This window comes from Canis lupus, chromosome 12, assembly GCF_011100685.1.
Source record: "Canis lupus familiaris isolate Mischka breed German Shepherd chromosome 12, alternate assembly UU_Cfam_GSD_1.0, whole genome shotgun sequence".
NCBI lineage: Eukaryota > Metazoa > Chordata > Mammalia > Carnivora > Canidae > Canis > Canis lupus.
Window position 1 is genome coordinate 32,198,348 of NC_049233.1, and position 19,334 is coordinate 32,217,681.

Consider the following 19,334-nt stretch of genomic DNA (forward strand, 5'->3'; position numbering starts at 1 on the left):
GTTTTTATTCCACATGAATATCAAGATATACATATTTATAATTTTTTCTAGTTTTATTAATAACTGACATACATCACTATAAGTTTAAGGCATTTGGTGTGATGGCTAGATTTGGCATATATTGTGAAGTGATTACAACGGATTCAGCCAAAATCACCTATCTTCTCATAGAAATACAATGAAAAGAAGAAAAAAAAAATGAAGAAAAAAATTCTCCTTGTGATGAGAACTCTTAGGATTTACTCTCAACTTTCCTATATGTCATATAGCAGTGTTAACTCTAGTCATCATGTTGTCTGTTTATTATAGACAAATTAGTGTGTGAGTGAAGGAAATTATCTAAATAATTCAAATGAGAATTGCTTCATATGGAGGAATGATTTCAGCTTGTCTAAGATTTTTAAATGTTGCAGTAACTTCAATAATTCTTGATTTCTCCATAAATACTGCAATTAAAGTATGCAGATATTGGTACTGTTTGAGAGTTCCTAAATATTCTACTGAAATGTTTCATCTCAAAATTCTGTTTTTTTTTTTTTTTTTTTTTTTTTGCTTCTGCTCTTTGATTTATTTTTTACTGGTGTTCAATTTACTAACATACAGAATAACCCCCAGTGCCCGTCACCCATTCACTCCCACCCCCCGCCCTCCTCCCCTTCTACCACCCCTAGTTCGTTTCCCAGAGTTAGCAGTCTTTACGTTCTGTCTCCCTTTCTGATATTTCCCACACATTTCTTCTCTCTTCCCTTATATTCCCTTTCACTATTATTTATATTCCCCAAATGAATGAGAACATACAATGTTTGTCCTTCTCCGACCGACTTACTTCACTCAGCATAATACCCTCCAGTTCCATCCATGTTGAAGCAAATGGTGGGTATTTGTCATTTCTAATAGCTGAGTAATATTCCATTGTATACATAAACCACATCTTCTTTATCCATTCATCTTTCGATGGACACCGAGGCTCCTTCCACAGTTTGGCTATCGTGGCCATTGCTGCTAGAAACATCGGGGTGCAGGTGTCCCGGCGTTTCATTGCATTTGTATCTTTGGGGTAAATCCCCAACAGTGCAATTGCTGGGTCGTAGGGCAGGTATATTTTTAACTGTTTGAGGAACCTCCACACAGTTTTCCAGATTTCTAGCAAAAGCAAGCTTCTCTGAATTTTCTCTATTCCATAGAATTTTTTTTATATCCTATATCTTTCATCAAAAACATTTTCTTTTTTGCTTTTTGAAATATTTACATAATAGGTATCTATGATTGCTTATTTTAAAATGCTGACACCTTTTGATTTATTTGAATGTTGGGAATAAGGTAAACATAGCATTTTGTTCTTAGAAACCTTGAAAGTCTGCCAAATGAAAAGAATAAATAACTATATTTTACACTTTAAGAAATTCATCTCAGTACTAATGTAATATCTTTCTAGTTGGACTTAAGGAATCATTAAAATTTGAAATAAATTAGTAAAGCAGACATCTTTGATAAAGAAATAGGAAACATAGATAAGCAACTTAAGAAGTAAAAAAAATAGTATTTCTTAAAATGTACAAGAACATTATATACAATGATATAGTAAGACATTGGAAAATATAAAATTTTCTGGGAAAACATATATTGCAAAAATAATTCTAGAATTCAGTCAGACTTTTAATTAGACAGTATTCATGCTATTGTAGAATTTTAGACCCTACAGTAAAAATCTCATAATTTGTGAGAATGTTAAGGTCAAAGTCTTTTGGGGAAAGTAAAAAAATCTAAAAAATTCCATTTGTTAGATTTGGAAATTAGATAGTCATGAGTGATTCCTGTAAGAGGGAAATTCAAGGGAGATGCTAGATGGAAATAAAACCTATAAACAGGTAGTAAAGAAGCTGATGGTTATTCTAATCTTTCAAGAAATTTGATCACAATTGGAAAGAGAAAAAAACAACCCAATGAGAACTACTGTGAATAAACCAATAAAAAGAAGGTTGATTGATTAGTTGAAGATAGAGATTTCAATAGATTTGTAGGCTAAGAGATTATGTATAATCTCAGGATCTAACTAAAGGAGGAGAGTATATAGTTGACCAACTATAGGATCAAAGTGATTATGTATCAGATTTACATATATCATGCTGTTTAATCTTTACAACAGTCTCATGAGGTAGATGCTATAGTCATCATCATTTTTTTGTATGAGGAAAGAGAGGCACAGAAATTGTAAATAACAACCAGTAAATGCAGCAGTCATTGTGTGAACCCACATTGCAACTCCAGGAACCTATCTCTTAACTCTACTATGCCATACCCTGGAAAGAGAAGGGCCTGCTTCAGAAAGGAGGAAGTGGGTAGATGAAATTAAGGGAGAAATTAAGGGAGTGCAGGGAATATGAAGATAACAATAATATGAATAGTCTGCACCTCATCAGTAATGTTGAAGAATCTGTTTAAGAATAAGGAAGAAAGTTGAGAGGATAAAAAAAAAAAACGATTGTGAGGATTAGTCTATGGATATGCAAAAAATATTGTCAGAAAACAGTATGAGGTGGTTAAGGAAATGCACAAGCCCTGGGGCCAGAGACAATGTTTTAACTCCTCCTCCTCGCTCATTAACCATGAGGCCTTGGCCAAGTTTCTTAGTCTCTCCAAACCCTCATGTGCAAATAGGGATGATAATCATCTGACTACATATTATTCTGTTTTATATCATTGGAAAAACACTCTATGCTTCTCTCTTTTTTCTAGACTTTCTGGACTATTCTTTGGTTTTCTCTGTGATTTAGAATTAACTTGTCAAACTAAAGGAAAAAAATTAAGATTTGATTGGAATTGTTTTGAATATATTTATCAGTTTGGGAAAAATTGACATTTGTAGGACACTGATTCTCTAATACATACATGTACATAATAAATTTTTCTATTTAATGGTAGCTTGTTTTGTGTCCTTTAATTAAATGTTATGATTTTCTTTATTTTTTTTTAAGATTTTATTTATTTATTCATGAGAGACACATAGAGAGAGGGAGAGACAGAGACACAGAGGGAGAAGCAGTCTCCATGCAGGGAGCCCCACATGGGACTCGATCCTGGGTCTTCAGGATCAGGCCCTGGGCTGATGGTGGTGCTAAACCGCTGAGCCACCCAGGCTGCCCAATGTTATGATTTTCTGCATATATTTTTTTAACCGTATTTGAGTTATTTTATGATTTCTGTTGGCATTATGAATAGGACCTTTTCTTTCATCTGATAATTTTTCCCCAGTGATTTTGTTTTGTAGGCGCAGTTTCTTTTCTGTTTCTGAAGAACTTAGACTGTTTTTTGAAGTTTTTATTTTTCTGTTACCTCTATAGTTTCTCTGCACTCCTCCACTTTTTCTTTTCTTGGCCTTTTTCTTTTTTTCCATGTTGGAAGATTTTTTTCAATTATCGGAATATCCTTGGCTGTGTATTCATATATAAAAACAAGGCCCTAAAAAGTGACTTGAAGTTCTATGGGTAGATGGACTTATTGAAAGGTAGATTTCATAGTGTTAGTGAAGGATGAGCCAGCATATGAAGATTTATCCCCCTCTGGGGGTGAATTCTAATCTCTGACCTGCTGACATTCTGGGAACAGAAGTAAGGAGAAAATGAGAGGAGGGTGCTTAGAGTTTAATATTATACTTGTATCTGGATTGTACACCTACCCATTAATGAAACTGATGCTTGGGTTCAGAACCCACTCAATTTTCCAGAGACTCACCTCCTTATGACAGTGCAGGACTGTACTGAGTTTGGGAGGAAACAGAGTTTCAGCTTTTCTGTATATAGATTTTCATCCAGCCTCTATCTTTTTCAGCCCCATGCAGAGTCCTCCTTCTGTTTCTGGTCCCTATTGTTTCCAAGTATTAAAACCTTCTGAAGGCCTGCAGAGTGAATTTGGTCCATTGCCATCAATATTTCCATCGCTGACTCCCATACTCTATAAGCACTTACACTATCACATTTTCTGCTACTCTAAGTCAGTTAAGTCTTCTTCTCTCAACATCTGAATTTGCCAACATCTTGAGTTCACTGTTGTCTACTGCCTGTTCTTTTTACTGTGTCTTAATAACTTGGTAATTTTAACATGATTTGGAAGGGAGAGGAGAGATAAAGTTTTTGTGCATTTATCTTGTATCTAGCCAGTTTGTTGATTCTTCTTATTATTTCTAACAATTTAAAAATAGATCCTCTTGGGTTTCTTAATAAGGAGATATATTTCTTTTTTTTAAGTTTTTATTTAAATTCCCATTACACAAAGTGTAGTATTTGTCTCAAGTATACAATTTAGTGATTCAACACTTATGTACAATACCCAGTACTCATCACAACAAGTGCACTCCTTGACCCACATCACCTATTTAATTCATCTCACCACTCACTTCCCCTTTGGTAACCATCACTTTGTTTCCTATAATTTAGAATTTGTTTCTTGATTTGCCCCCTCTCTCTTTTTTCCCTATGATCATTTGTTTTGTTTCTTAAATTCCACATATGAGTGAAATCATATGGTATTTGTATTTTCTGACTTATTTCACTCAGTGTAATACTCATTAGGACCATCCATGTCTTTGCAAATGGCAAGATTTCATCCTTTTATGGCTGAGTAATATTCCACTATATACCACTTCTTTATCCATTTGTCAGTTGATGGACGTTTGGGATCTAGCAAATCTAGAGATTTGCACTTCTCTTTATTGACTCAAATGATACAGAAATGCTAATTCAGAGAGATACATGCACCCTCATGTTTAATAGCAGCATTGTCAACAATAGCCAAACTATGGAAAGAGCCCAAATTTCCCATGACTTTCTGAGAGATTCATAGTAAGTCTTTCATTATAAACATAGTTTGACAGTTTATTCCTATAGTTTTCTTCGTTTTTGTTTCACATATTTTGAAAAATTCTTAGAGGTGTGTTGTTTCGGAAACTTCTTTATGACTTCTTTCTTTTATCACTGTGAAAAGTCCTTCATCTTTTAATGCTTTTTTTCAGTATTAATGTTGTGACATCTGATTTTTGCATGTTAACATTTGCTTAATGTAGTCCTTTTCAATCTCTTTATTCCTAATCTTCCTGTGTCATTGGGTTTAGATATGTCTCTTTAAAATACATTACTAGATTTTGATTTTTTTATCTAATATAAAAGTCCTCAACTTTTATATAATGAGTTTAAAATATTCCCATTGCTATAATTTCTGATATCCTTGGAATTTTGTTATTTTTTTCATTTATCATATTTTCTAGCTTATTTTTGTTCCTGTGCCCACCCTTAATTAGGCTAATTTTTTTCTTTAGTTCTGTTTTTCTCTACTATATTATAAATATATTATTTGTTTCTATATTTTGTGGTTACCTTAACATTGCTAATATAAATGTTCAAACATTTTTCTAACTTTAGAGTTAATTAGTATCTCTCACATACCTAAGAACAACAACAAAAAGGCTTAGCGTACTTTTATTTTCTCCTGATCTTATCTCTCATATTTTAACCTTCATTAATATTATTTTAAATTTGATAGCTAAGTGGTTGTATTTTAAAAATTAAAACATGTTTAGTCAAGCTTTTAAATAAACATTTTAAGACTTTATTTTATTACTCTCTTTGCTACCCATTATGTCTTTTTTTTTAATTTTTATTTATTTATGATAGTCAGAGAGAGAGAGAGAGGCAGAGACACAGGCAGAGGGAGAAGCAGGCTCCGTGCACCAGGAGCCCGACGTGGGACTCGATCCCGGGTCTCCAGGATCGCGCCCTGGGCCAAAGGCAGGCGCCAAACCACTGCGCCACCCAGGGATCCCCCCATTATGTCTTTTATTTCATTCACTCCTCCTGTAATTTCTTATTATTATTGGTTTATATCATCTAGCAGTTCTTTCAGAGAGAATCCTGATGTAGTAAACTTCAAAGTTCCTTTAAATCTAAAAATATCGTTATTTCTTCCTCTCACTTGAATAGTTTTGGTGGGTGTAGAATTGTATCTTCAAAGTTATTTTCCCTTAGAATGCTTAAGATATTATTCTACTGTCTTCTTGTATCCTGGGTTGCAAGGAATCTGATGTCAATTTGATTTTTAGTTCTTTGTGAGTAATCTTTCTTTTGACTCTGACAACTTTTAAGATTTTCTCTTTATTCTTGATATTCACAAATTTCATCACAACATATCGTGGTGTGTGCGTGTGTGTGTGTGTGTGTGTGTGCGTGCACGCGCCCGTGTGTGTTTTATCTTTAATTTATCCTTCAACCGAGATGATCTTTGAAGTTCTGAGAAGCTTTTCCATAATATTTCTTTAAATGCTGCTTTTCCTTAAATTTTATCTATTTTTTCCTTATGAAAGTACTTACAAACAGATGTTAGCACTGTGTGCCATCCATGTATCTTAATCCCCTACTTCCATGTCTTCATCTCTGCTTCTAATATCTTGCTTTGAGCTGGGGCATCCTTCTGTCTCCATTCATCTGCTTTGTTTTTCAGGCATTTCTCACTGTCTCCAATATATTACAGTTTATACTTCTTTACTTTCCAGTTATTTTATGAAATCTTCTCTGTTGTCCCTAAGGATTTGGAGTGAATGGTATACATGAGGGTGACAGATAATATGAACAGTGCTCAGTTTGCCAATTTCAATACCCTATTTCAATAACCCTTTCAAGTTTTGTAATATTTGTCAACAATGCTCATCAGTTGTAAAGGACCAAATTGAGGTTTGGCAAGGCAAGTATAAGCAGAAGAATTTAATGATGTGCTTGAGGTGCTAGTGAGTCTCAGGTTTAGAATGGCAAGCTGTCAAGACTCAGCTATTGTGGGAGTTGAAAGCAAACACATGGGTGAATAAGGAGAAGCTGTAAAACTGGAGGTCATGACGGTCCAATAGTAAGAAAACTGAACAAATGACAAGATATAAACCTGTTTATAGAAAAAATGAATCAGAGTTTGAGATTTATTGGTGTAAAAATCTCTCCAAGGGAGATTGATCTTTTTGGGTTGCTGTTGGGGATTTAGGTTATATGAGTGAAGAAACCAAAGAATCCTGAGCCCCAAACATTAGAATGGCCACCCTTGTGGAAACCGAGATGACAAATGTAGAAAATAAAAGAGTTTATTTGAAATGTGCTATAATAAAAGTTATATTTTTAAAAGACAGTTTAACAAATATATCAGAGGAAAAGTCATAAATATTTTCATTATGTAGAGTATTTGATTTTATACTGATTCTTCATATGATGATGAAGCAAAATGTATCTCCCTTTCTTTATTTTCCAGGAACATAAATGTTGTTATACTCTTTGTGTAAGATTAGCTTTGTGACTTCAGACCACGTTAGTCCATATATACACATTCTTTAGGTTGAGACAGCTTTTCTTCAAGTTAGAGCACTTTCTAGATATATATAAATATTCATCTCATCACAGTAGAATGCTATTGCTCATAGAAATGGCTCTTATTTCTCTAGTTACTATACTTTTTTTCCACATGTGGCAGTAATATTCTTGTCCAGAGAGACATGAATTATTGAAATAAATGTTAGTAGCCCCAAATTAGTTGTATTTCAATTTGTATTAGACTTTAAGTACATACCAAAAAGTCCCAAGGCAACAAACATAATACAGAAAGTGCAAATTAAAAGTCTCTGTATTGACACATTGAGCAGTTATCTCTTACAAAATTTCAGTGCATCCAGTATTTCACATTTAACATTTAAACATTTTTACATTGTTTTATATAATCTTATATTGATAGTTTAAAAATGGAGAAGGGATAATTTTGCTAGCACATACAATTGAGATGAGACAAACTGGTGGAAGGAAATGACAGGTGAATTAGAAAGTGTAACTAGTCTTCAGGTATTAAAGGGAAGAGTTAGCTTTGAAATTCAAATTGGGATCAGGAACTACAGATCAGGAATGAGCAAAGTAGTCAGCTGCAAATATTTAAGCCTTAACTTGTAAGAAAAGTCTCAGTGTCTCAAGTATAGAAGGAATCACAGTTGGTTAAAGCTACTACATTATGCCTGAAGCAGGTGTAAGGTGCTAGAAATCCATGACTTTATCATACTGAAAGTTGCCATCTTTGTGATAATAAATCTAAGTACCTGAGTATATTTAAGGGCTACATGGAATAAGGAGTCACATGCTGAAAACTAGTAGTGCTCTTTTTAGTACTATGTTTAAAATAATGATGATTATGGCCATGATCAGTTGAAGCACATGCCTAGCACAGTGTTACTCAGCTTCTGTACATTATCTCTGAGCATTTAAAAAAACCTGGTGATGGGATCCCTGGGTGGCGCAGTGGTTTGGCGCCTGCCTTTGGCCCAGGGCACGATCCTCGAGACCCAGGATCAAATCCAATGTCAGGCTCCGGGTGCATGGAGCCTGCTTCTCCCTCTGCCTATGTCTCTGCCTCTCTCTCTCTCTGTATGACTATCATAAGTAAATAAAATTAAACCCCCCCCAAAAAAAAAACCTGGTGAGATAAACATGGTAAAGTTATTTTTATAGGATTAAAAGAACTAAAAAGCTGAATTAACATCTGGTGAATTTCAATAGAATAAACAAATAATAGGAATAATTTGGGCCAAAATTTTACAAAGATATTCTGCGTTAGCAATATACTGGAGTGGAGGCGAGACCATGAAGGTTGTACTTTTATTTTTCTGTCAATGAGTTTTTTTATTATTTTTTTCTAGTTCTATGTTTTGCTCTTTTCAATTTTTGGAAATCACAAGTCCAAGACTGACAAAAGAAGAGAGTAGTTAGTTACTGGCTTTGATTTATGAAGACTTCATTTGAACAAGATTTATACAAAGACATTACAGCAGTAGGAAAATAAGTAGCAGTCCTTACCAAAATGAAGCTGCTCATCTTTACACATGAGTCACAAGTAACTAATGTTGGTGCATTCAGAATGATTAAGTTGCATAAAGTAAAATATCTGTGAAATCATGGCTGTGTACTGCCAGTGACTCAAAATTAACTTTTCAAAATGATTTGATTACAACACACATTGTAAGGTAATAATACAGAACAATGTATTAAGTACTTTAAAATACATATGGCTTTTTGTAGTAGGCTATTAGCCAAATCTCATTTTACAGTTTTATAGCTCTCACACTTGGAATATCTCACTTGTATAAAGGCAGTTCTTTGTTTTGGATGTCTGTTGGGATGTAATATTAACATCAATACAGATAAAACAATAAAGAATAATCACCCAAAATGGGAGAATAAAGAATATAGCCAAAGAATTATGCAAGATGTCAGTAACTTAAACACAGGACCACTCCCTGTAGTTATATTTCAAGAAAAAAAAATTCAAGTAAAGTAATAATTGTAATCTCCCCCAGGTTTTAATTTACATTTAGGCTTCTCATAAAAAATTGAACATGCAAATAGAATTAGGACTTTTTTTTAGGACTTTTTTTTTCTATCACAGATATTGAATACAGCATAAAGACTGCAGGGTTTCTAATTTCTGTAAATAATTACTCTGTCACACAGAAGAGGTAGATATTTGAAATAATACCAGTGAGTTGAAGATTAACTATCCTCTGGAGGACACATGATTTCCTGCCACCACCACCATATTCAGTGTGAGTCTTTTTTATTTCCACAGAGCATCTGTACAACCACAACTGCATTTTTGCACTTTTTCTTCCTGGCTTCATTCTGTTGGGTTTTGACTGAGGCGTGGCAGTCATATATGGCTGTAACTGGAAAAATTAGGACACGGCTTATAAGGAAACGTTTTTTGTGCCTTGGATGGGGTAAGCATATTAATATATCCTTTCATGTTCTTGTTAAAATGACTTTGAACACATAATGAAGCAATAGAGTGAGATTATCCCCAGGCTACTTTTCTTTGTGTCCAATTTGATATATGGAAGTAGAAATATATGAAGCAGGTCATTTTTGAACATCCTTTGAGCATTTGAAACTTTAAAAAGGAGTAAATATTGGATGGCCATGTAGCCAGCCAGTCAGTTAAGCAATGGTGATAGCTTGGATAGCTACGAGCAGAAAAGCAAAATGGTCTCTACTAATATGTTCTGAAAATGCAAAATGTTTTAAAATGTTCTAGGCTCAAACCAGGTACTAGTCATGTTTACCAGTCATGTGTACTCCTCACAAGAAAAATTTGAAAAGTCTGTTCTGAGAGAGCTCAAAGCAATTAAGGATTACAACTATCCATGTAACAGGAAGAAAGTCATTTAGAGAATGAATGAAATCTCATAGCTAGTCAGTGGAGTCCTGAGAGGAAAAATAGAATTGTTGACAGACTGAGAATTAATTAATTATTTGCTTATCTTTATTAGGAAAAGTTCTTCTCATATTACCTTATAAAATGGACACCTTGAAGATCTGTTTTTCATAAGGCCAATTCTAATGTTTAATTAGAATTAATTAGTTTAATTAATTTAAGAAACTAGTTTCAGAAAACCTCAGAGTTTTGTCATCTTTGCCTTTGAGTTTCAGAAGACTTGAACTAAAAAAAGGGGGGGGGGGCAGAATTTTGGGCCAAATATACAACAAATACCTGATATACCAGAAGACTAGAGAATAGGATGCTTGATGGAGTCTGAAAAATTCCAAATAAGTGCTCTTATTAAAGTAATATAATAATTCATACTGGAAGAAGTAGGATCAAGATCACTTAAAGAGTATCCATCAGGTTTCAGCAAGATTCTGTCAGGTGTGATTAACATATTAGGGCTCTTTGCACAGGCAAATGGGAAAGCCATTAAGAAGAAATTGGAGAATGTATTCTATTTATACTTTCATAAAACTTTTGTCTGGATTTCATGTCAAAGACCTTCTAAAGTTAGATTGGTGTTGAATCAGGGCACACTTTTGTTAGGATTTAGTGTCATAAATCCAAGAAATATGGAATTCAGGTAAGTGACTTTCCTTAAGTATAAAGAGTGGCAATTTTCTGGATTGGTAACTAGCTTATTTAATAACATCATTACCAAAGATGGTATGAGGAGACATCTCACAGCTGATCTCTAAGTTTACAGATAATATGAAACTACTCTGGGTAGCAAAAAAGCTAAGCTGATGGTGCTAGACCATCGGGAAGTCTGAATTGGCAGATTAGTGGCATATGAATTTCATTACGGCAAAGTGAAACATAATAAATCTAGAAAAAAATTAATCTAAATTGTACAGAATGAAGTTTATTAATGCTTTAGCTATGACACAGGAGAGATTTTTTTTTCTAATGAACTTGGTCTAGTCAATAAAAAAGTCAACTCTATATATGTGTGTGTGTGTATACGGGGTGGGGGAGATGTATATCTATTTAAAAATATGATGTGTCCCCCTGAGGTGCTCTCATAGTTTTTGTCATTAAACCTCATGAAGGAATGTGATGTCACTTGAAAAGACTCACAGAGGAGAATAGCAAGAAGGAGGGGAAACGATAGGAGGAAAGAAAACGGGTGGAAGATACTCAAGAAGATAATTAGATGATGGATTTTTCAACCTGAAAAGTCAAACATCATCTTCCTGAAAAGAAGTGATGACCAAAATTAAAAAAAAAAAAAAAAAAAAAAAAAAGCATAGATTAGGTTGAGCTCTGTTCACCAAAACACAGGGATGGTCCACTGAACTAGAATAAGGAAAGTGTGATTCATATAAATATAAACTAAAACTGTTAGGTCAGTATTTGCACAGATATGTAGGCAGTTGAATTCCAAGAGGTACTGAGCAATGTGTGGAGTGATACCTACCTAGAAGTCCATGAACAGAAACTGTCATGTATTTTCTGACCTCCCTTCAGGATTGTTAAAAGGAGGATAATCAGGAGGCCCCAAAATTAATTCTGTAGGGCCTTTAACTGTGATCCATTCTTGTTATATAAGTTAATCATAAAGAAAGAATTATGTGATGTGATTTACTTTTTTCTGTCTTATTTAAGTACAACTTGATGTGGATCACTATGGGGCCAACTTGAATGTTCCACTTCTGTGATATTCCATCACAGCAGAATATCCATTTTTTGCCTTTCTGATTTTATAAGTATAAATTTCCTTTATAACAGTGTAAACCCCTAGGGAAAAAATAATTTAAAAGATATACTAAATCTCTGTTATTAGTTTCCTTTAAACCCATGTCAAATGTGGTGGTAACCTAGCAACATTAGAGAAATGCACTGAGTTAAAAAACCTAGCTGTCGCTCTCATTTTTTTGTACTTGAAAGAAATTTTGTGATGGAAACATACTTTATGAAAGAATTCATCCAAAGGTAGTTCCTCCGATGTAAGCATTTTGAGTCTATCCTAGCTTTTCTTGAGCCAGAGTGTACAGTGATTATGCTGAATGTGAAGTGTGACAATATTTTTCTTGCAGGTTTACCAGCATTAGTAGTGGCCACATCAGTAGGCTTCACAAGGACGAAAGGATATGGCACTGATCACTAGTAAGTCCATCCACAGTGATAAATCATGTTTATAATTAAGTAAATCATTGTATATGCTTCATTAGTCTCGGTTGGCACCGCTGATGGCTTGCATTTTGTCACTGAGTCATTAACTATGGTAGGAATTGCATTAGTACGGAATGCTGTAAGGTAGCTTCAATGCACAGAGGTTAAGAAATAAATGCTAAAGCCCTGTTCAGAGTCTTTGTTTCAGTTTCCCGTTGCTTCATGAGACCAGTGCATTTAAAAATGTTTCAATATTTACTCTGTATGTTTAATCACAAATACATTTTTTTAAAACTGAATAAGCCTTGGTGTTTACCTTTTAGAATATGATTCTGATCTGAGTTTCTGATTTCACTGCTGATAATATATATTGGTATCAACCAATATATTTGTGTCATGTTGGCTCAAGTTTTGCTGCTATGTTTGGGTAATACTAAAATTTACAGATCGGAGAATCAGTAGATTATATGTTAGAAAAAGCCTAGGCTTTGGGAGAAATTAGAGGGAAGAAAAGGGGTATGGATGGTATCAGCCCATCATAACACAGCTATAACACTGATAAATTCTATGAGAGAATTTATAAGTAAGGTTTATGTTTAATATTTAAATTGTAAAACAATACACTTTCATATTTTACTTCATCTGCTCTTTCAAGCTGCGGAGGCAGTTGAGAAGTGGAGAAAGAGATATGCACATCTTTTAGAAGCATAAATTTTTAAAGTGAGATTTTCTATTTGTCTTCAGGTTTGCAATAGGAATTACCACTAATTAGGCCTTCTGGTGGGTTCATCCAGATGGAGATTGTGCCAAGAGACATCATGTCATCTGCCTACCTGAAAGGAATTTCAAAGGAATTTTAAGAACTCATGTCATTAGAACACTTGTTTTCCCTCTGCAATCTATATTATAAACACACAAATAAGCAAATTCCCTGATAATCTCTGTTGTAGAGTCTTGCTTTCTACAGCACTATTACCTTTAAGCCATTACTTTTTACAACAGTATGATTCTTTGGTATAAATCTAGTATTTGAAAGGCACTGTGTTTGGGGTGTAGAAAGAGATAGGATTGTGGATGACATGGGTCTAACTTTTAAAGGAGTTTGTGATTAAGACTGAATATGATATAATGAGTACATATCAGTTTGAAGATTAACTTACAGAAAAATATAGTAGAAATGTAGTGGCAGTCTAAGAGACACTAGATTACAGTGTTCCATCATACTAAAGGCTTTTTCTCCAGGTATTTTATTTAAAAAATAGATATCAACCCCAAAGTGGGAAAGCAGAATTTTATCTGTCCACTCTTATGGCAAGAAGAAATAAGCTAAATGCAGACTTTGAATACACACATACACACACTTTTGCATTATGTATATACTGATATATGTATTGACATGTATGTGTAGGTAGATAGACATATATACATATATATAATTTACTGGATTAAAAATTCTTTTAAAGTATAATTTATGCAGAGTAACATTCATGCTGTTCAGTGTATAGTTCTGTGAGTTTTAACAAATGCCTAGGTCAAATAACCAGAACCATAACCAATACAGGAAAAATTATTCTTAAAACAGATATTATTAATTGTTGTTAATTGTTATTATTAATTGTCATTAATTTTGGAGCCAGCATGTTGATTCTGTGGACCTAGAAGAAATATTGACCAGGTCAAATGTCAAAAATAGGTGCATGAAGTAGTGAGCATGACTCATTGCATCAACGGAGATAAAACGTTTCCTGGTGTTTTCCTTATATTGACTCTCCTGGACCATACACATGCAGATAGGCCATCTTGTGAAGCCTCCAGTGCTGAGCCCCATGTCTTCTTCATGTCCCTCTGCTGTGAGAGAATAAACGTTCTCACTCAAATGGGTTACCATGTCTCTATCAATGTAAACCTGCATCTCTTGGTGAATTTAGTAATTGGAATAAACACAGCTGCACTTATTTTTATTCAAAAGCTTATCTTTAGTGAATTTTCTTAGTAGTCTAGGGCAAAAGTAAAATCAGAAGGGGAAAACAAACAAAATACAGATTATCCATTCCCTGCAACTTTTAAACAAATTTCTCCCAATATCTCAGTGGCCTCAAGGAAGAACCCATAAATGACATATGCAAGACTCTAAAAGCATGCTGTTCTTGCTTAAAAGATTATTTGAAAATTTTCATAATGGATATAAAGCAGCATTTTACAAAACTTGTGTAATAGTCACCTTTGTACTGAAAGTCAATATCAAAACCTTACTATAAGAGTAATTTGTCTAAAATGTTTTAACTGCCTTATGATAAAAGTTTCTCTTCTGTGAAAGGTATATAGTATTTCTCACACATGAAACACTCTAATTTTAGCTTTTTCCACATTTCCCTAATGCATTTTTGTTTAATTACAAACCTTTGAAATGTGCCAAAATTCAAATGCTAAGTACGTAATTCAAGTAATTTGTATCACACTTCAGTGGTTTAACACTTATCACTAATTTTTGTTAGTTTTTATCTGATGTTATTTTTAGCTGCTGGCTCTCTCTTGAAGGAGGACTACTCTACGCTTTTGTTGGACCTGCAGCCGCTGTTGTCCTGGTAAACATCAAAATCAACATCTGTTTTCTTATTCAAGAAAGACTACTTTGCTTCAATTAGAGTGATAGTTTTGTATTTGTTCTGTAGAAATTTTATTTTTTATTTTATTTTATTTTATTTTATTTTATTTTATTTTATTTTATTTTATTTTATTTTATTGTTCTGTAGAAATTTTAAAGTCCAAATGTATTACTCCTTATTAGTTAGTACTTTAATTTGAATATCAACTGCTATTTAGTCCTTTATTACTCTAAAATATTCTTATTTTGAAGACTGAAGACTATTAAACATGGGAGTGTGGGATTTCTCTTACAATAATTTCACATTTGTGAAGAAGTTTTAGTAAGTTTCAACGAATTCTTCCTTGTTAAATGTACAGAATTTCTTCATTTATTATCATTTCACCTTATACTGTTCTGTATGATCTGTCTTGTAAGATCTCTCAATCTTGATAACTGCTGCCTGCTACCAAATATCAATAAGCAAATACATGTCCAGATATCACAGTTTTTCGACTTTAGTGTCACAGAATTTTGGACAAGATATTTGTTTGTCATGGGGCTGTCCTCTTTATTTTAGGATGTTCAGCAGGATCCCTGGGCTCTACACTAGATAAGAGTAGGATTGTCAGTTGGTAAAAGTCAAAAACATCCCCAGACATTTCCCAATATTCCCTGTGTGTAAAAACTACTCCCAGTTGAGAGTCCCTGCCATATTTTGTGCATAAGGATTTTAAATGTTTCTTTTTGGGAACACAGTAATTCCTTTACATGTGTAATTAGGGAAACATGAAAATTTTCTACCAATTGCCTTTCTTTCTTTCATTCTAATATTATTGATTACAAATCTTGCTTGTCTTAATAAATCTTTAAAGGAAAATGTAAGGGGGAAAATGGTCTAAATTAAATACAAAGAGCTGCATTGCTGTGCAATTAGAATTCTAATTGGAACATTACCGTTTGGTTTCTTGAACAATTCATTCAATAAATTAGAAGCTAACCATATCTTTCTTAAGAACTCTATATGACTTTTTCATTCTTTAAGGTTTGCTCTCCCTCCTCTAAACTATAACAGGGAGCAGAAACTGTCCATGATTCACAAAAAAATAAAAGAAAAAAAAGAAAAAAATCTAGGCATGAGTGTTAAAGAAGAGTATAGGGAAATTGAAAGCTATTAGACACATTTTTGTTTGCTGCATTGAATTCTTATTTAATCTATTGAATCATTTCCCTAAACTACAAAGTTAATATACATATAACCCTAAAATGGAGAAACAGAGTATGTGTATAATTGAAAAACCAAAATACAGTCTTTGGAGTAGTGATGGATTCCCTCATGATTAAATTATAGATTAATAGAATCCTTGGAATATAATTTTTTCTTAGTTCATATAATGAGAAATTGAAGATGAGTAAGTTTTGCTTTTGATCAAATGGTATCTTGTTGGGAAGCTATGAAAAGTGATGACTCCTAATCCCTACCCAACAGTTGTTTTGGATCTTCCTTATACTATGAGTTAAATAGATTTCAGCTTTATATTTCATCGAGCCAATGTGCTGGGGAAATGGAATCTATCTTTTCTTTTTTTCTTTTCTTTTCTTTTTTCCTAGTCATCCTGTTTAATTTAAAACAGGTTTTTGTGAACTTCTAGTTTCAATGTAAAGGCTTCACTATTTGCATCGGGGGATGCACCGAGATTCTGTTGATCATGGAGGGTAAGGGGCAGGAAGGAAAAAAAGGAGAAAATATTTTTCCTTGATTATCTTGGTTTCAGCGTTGGACTGGATTTCTTTATCAGGAAGTACTGGTAGGTTAGAGAACTGTGGTTGCTTAACATAATAAGCTGCTACAAATAGACCACAGCTATCTCTACAGCTTTTTGCAATTTTACTTGAGAAAGAAAAATACGCGTGATTTCATTTCAGATGTATTATGCAAAGACCTTTTAAGTGAGAATAAGGGAGTCTTAGAAAAAGCTAAGAAGTGTTCAGTAGAGCACATTATAAAAATTGGTGTTAGTGTCCATCTCTTAAAGGATTCTGGTGAGTTGAATAGGCTTTCCCCTTCCTCTGGAAAAGCTTGGTACATCAAAATGTGCTCCACTCACAGGAGAAATAGCCACACTGCGTGAAGAATGTAGGCATTCTGATCTCAGTTGCTGGAGAAATTAGCAAATCTTTAGCACCTTTGGCTGCCAGGGCTCAACCTAGTCTCACACTGTGAGACTGAAAATCTTTTGACTCTCATAGGGTAAAACTCATTTGGCCAATTGATTTTAATCAGGGGTGACTTAGAATACCAGATTGGCAGAGTATGGCACCATTTAAAAGTTAGACAATTAAATGGTAATTTCCTCAGTGTTATCTGCAAAGTGTGGAAATTAAATGTGCTTAATGTACTTTAAAACTTAAAGGAGCACACCACTGTCAAATTGTTCTGTTCCTTTATGGACTTCTGAAATATTTGAGAGGTGTTTTTATTGTCAATATAATTCAGAAATGGTTATAAATTAAAAAAAAAGAAATGGTTATAAATTAATAAAAGAGGGTTTTCAGGAAAAAGGGGGACCTGATTCCCTTCAATATCATTGAAAGGTCAACCTTTGTTTCTGTTTGACAGGTCAACATGGTGATTGGCATTTTGGTATTTAATAAACTTGTTTCCAGAGATGGGATCCTAGATAAAAAGCTCAAACACAGAGCCGGGTAAGCTGCAATTGGTGGATTTTGAAGGTCCTTTAATCAGTGAATCCCATACTCCAATTCCAGTTCATCATTGACTGCATTTTAACTGTGCTTTGAATTTTGTTCCTGATGAAACAGTATGTCTGGTAGAGTGTGTCATTCAGGTTTCAATGTGCTATCCTTAAGTAATGTGATCAACATCTAAAAATAATTTAAAAGACCATTAAGAAAATCTGGGTTTGTTTGTGCAAATTGCCTGTTTGTAAAATACGATTACATGTTACAGTTGGACTTAAAATACTTGTTATTTTTAAGTTTTTATTTAAATTCTAGTTGGTTAACATAATAGTAGTTTCAGGAGTAGAATTGAGTGATTTATCACTTAACTTATAACACCCAGGGCTCATCACATCACATACCCTCCTTGATGCCCATACCCCACTTAGCCCATCCCCCACTGTCCCCTGCCAGCAACCCTCAGTTTGTTTTCTATAGTTAAGAGTGTCTTAGGGTTTGCCTCTCTCTCTCTTTTTTTCCCCTCCTTCCCCTATGTTCATCTGCTTTGTTTCTTGAATTTCACATATAAATGAAATATGGTATTTATCCTTCTCTGACTTAGTTTACTTAGGATAATATACTCTAGTTCCATCTACCTCATTGCAGATGGCAAGAGTGCATTCTTTTTATGGCTGAGTAATATTTTTTCCACTGTGTGTGTGAGATAGGTATCTATAGACATAAGTAAAGATATATCACATCTTTTTTATCTGTTCATCAGTTGATGGATATTTAGGCTCTTTCCATAATTTGGCTATTGTTGATAATGCTGCTATAAACATTAGGTTCATGCGCCCCTTTGAATCAGTATTAAAATATTTAGGTGAGCAAAGCCCCCTAGTCTGGGTCAGGAGGGTCAGTTGAACATAATGTAAGTGTGACACAACTGAATCAAGACAAGCAAACCGTAGTTGGGCATAAATACTACATTTTCTTTAATTGTATGCATCAGAAAATTTCTTCACATGAAATAATCACTTATGAAACATGGTTCTTGTCATATATTTTCATTTTTATGATGTTTTGACTATAACTTGCTAGGAAGACTTATTCATAATTTTCACTTGTACATTTTAAGCACTTATAAAATTTAGAAAAGCATCTTCTTTAACTTTACTGTCTAAAAGTGTGATATCACCACACTTAATGGCTAATAACATTTCATAAGCAGGTTGATAGCAGCTTTGTAAGGTTACATGGTCACCACCTCACATAAATTTGTAGAAATTTGAACGAAATATTAATGCTTTTGAATTTCCCTTTGTATTTTTTCTTATAAAACTTTATATCTCTCTCCTTTCTGTTTAACAGTACTTTCATCCAAAACTTATCCTACAGTTGTTATTTCTTTAATAATTTATGCTATTATTTAACAGTCACAGGATTTGATCACTGACCAGTGAGAATTTTAAGTCCTTTATGTTTCTATAATCTATACAGTGATTTATATGGTAATCTAGGTTTTGTTCCACCTAGTAAAAGACTAGCTTTAATTCTTCAAATATTATAAATTGATATCATTCATATCAAGCTTTAGAACTGCAATGATGTAATAAAAATATCATTG

General features: G+C 33.7%; 1 protein-coding gene across 4 annotated transcripts in view; it reads left to right on the top strand.

The window, feature by feature from the left end:
- The window catches only part of ADGRB3 (adhesion G protein-coupled receptor B3), a 711,230-nt gene that overhangs the window by 633,574 nt on the left and 58,322 nt on the right, over positions 1-19,334 (top strand). For all 4 annotated transcript variants that reach the window (XM_038554438.1, XM_038554440.1, XM_038554441.1 and 1 more), the window contains 4 exons: positions 9,631-9,781; positions 12,366-12,435; positions 14,960-15,026; positions 17,646-17,731. In XM_038554438.1, coding sequence (XP_038410366.1) covers positions 9,631-9,781; positions 12,366-12,435; positions 14,960-15,026; positions 17,646-17,731 — 374 coding nt within the window. The remainder of the gene's footprint in view (positions 1-9,630; positions 9,782-12,365; positions 12,436-14,959; positions 15,027-17,645; positions 17,732-19,334) is intronic.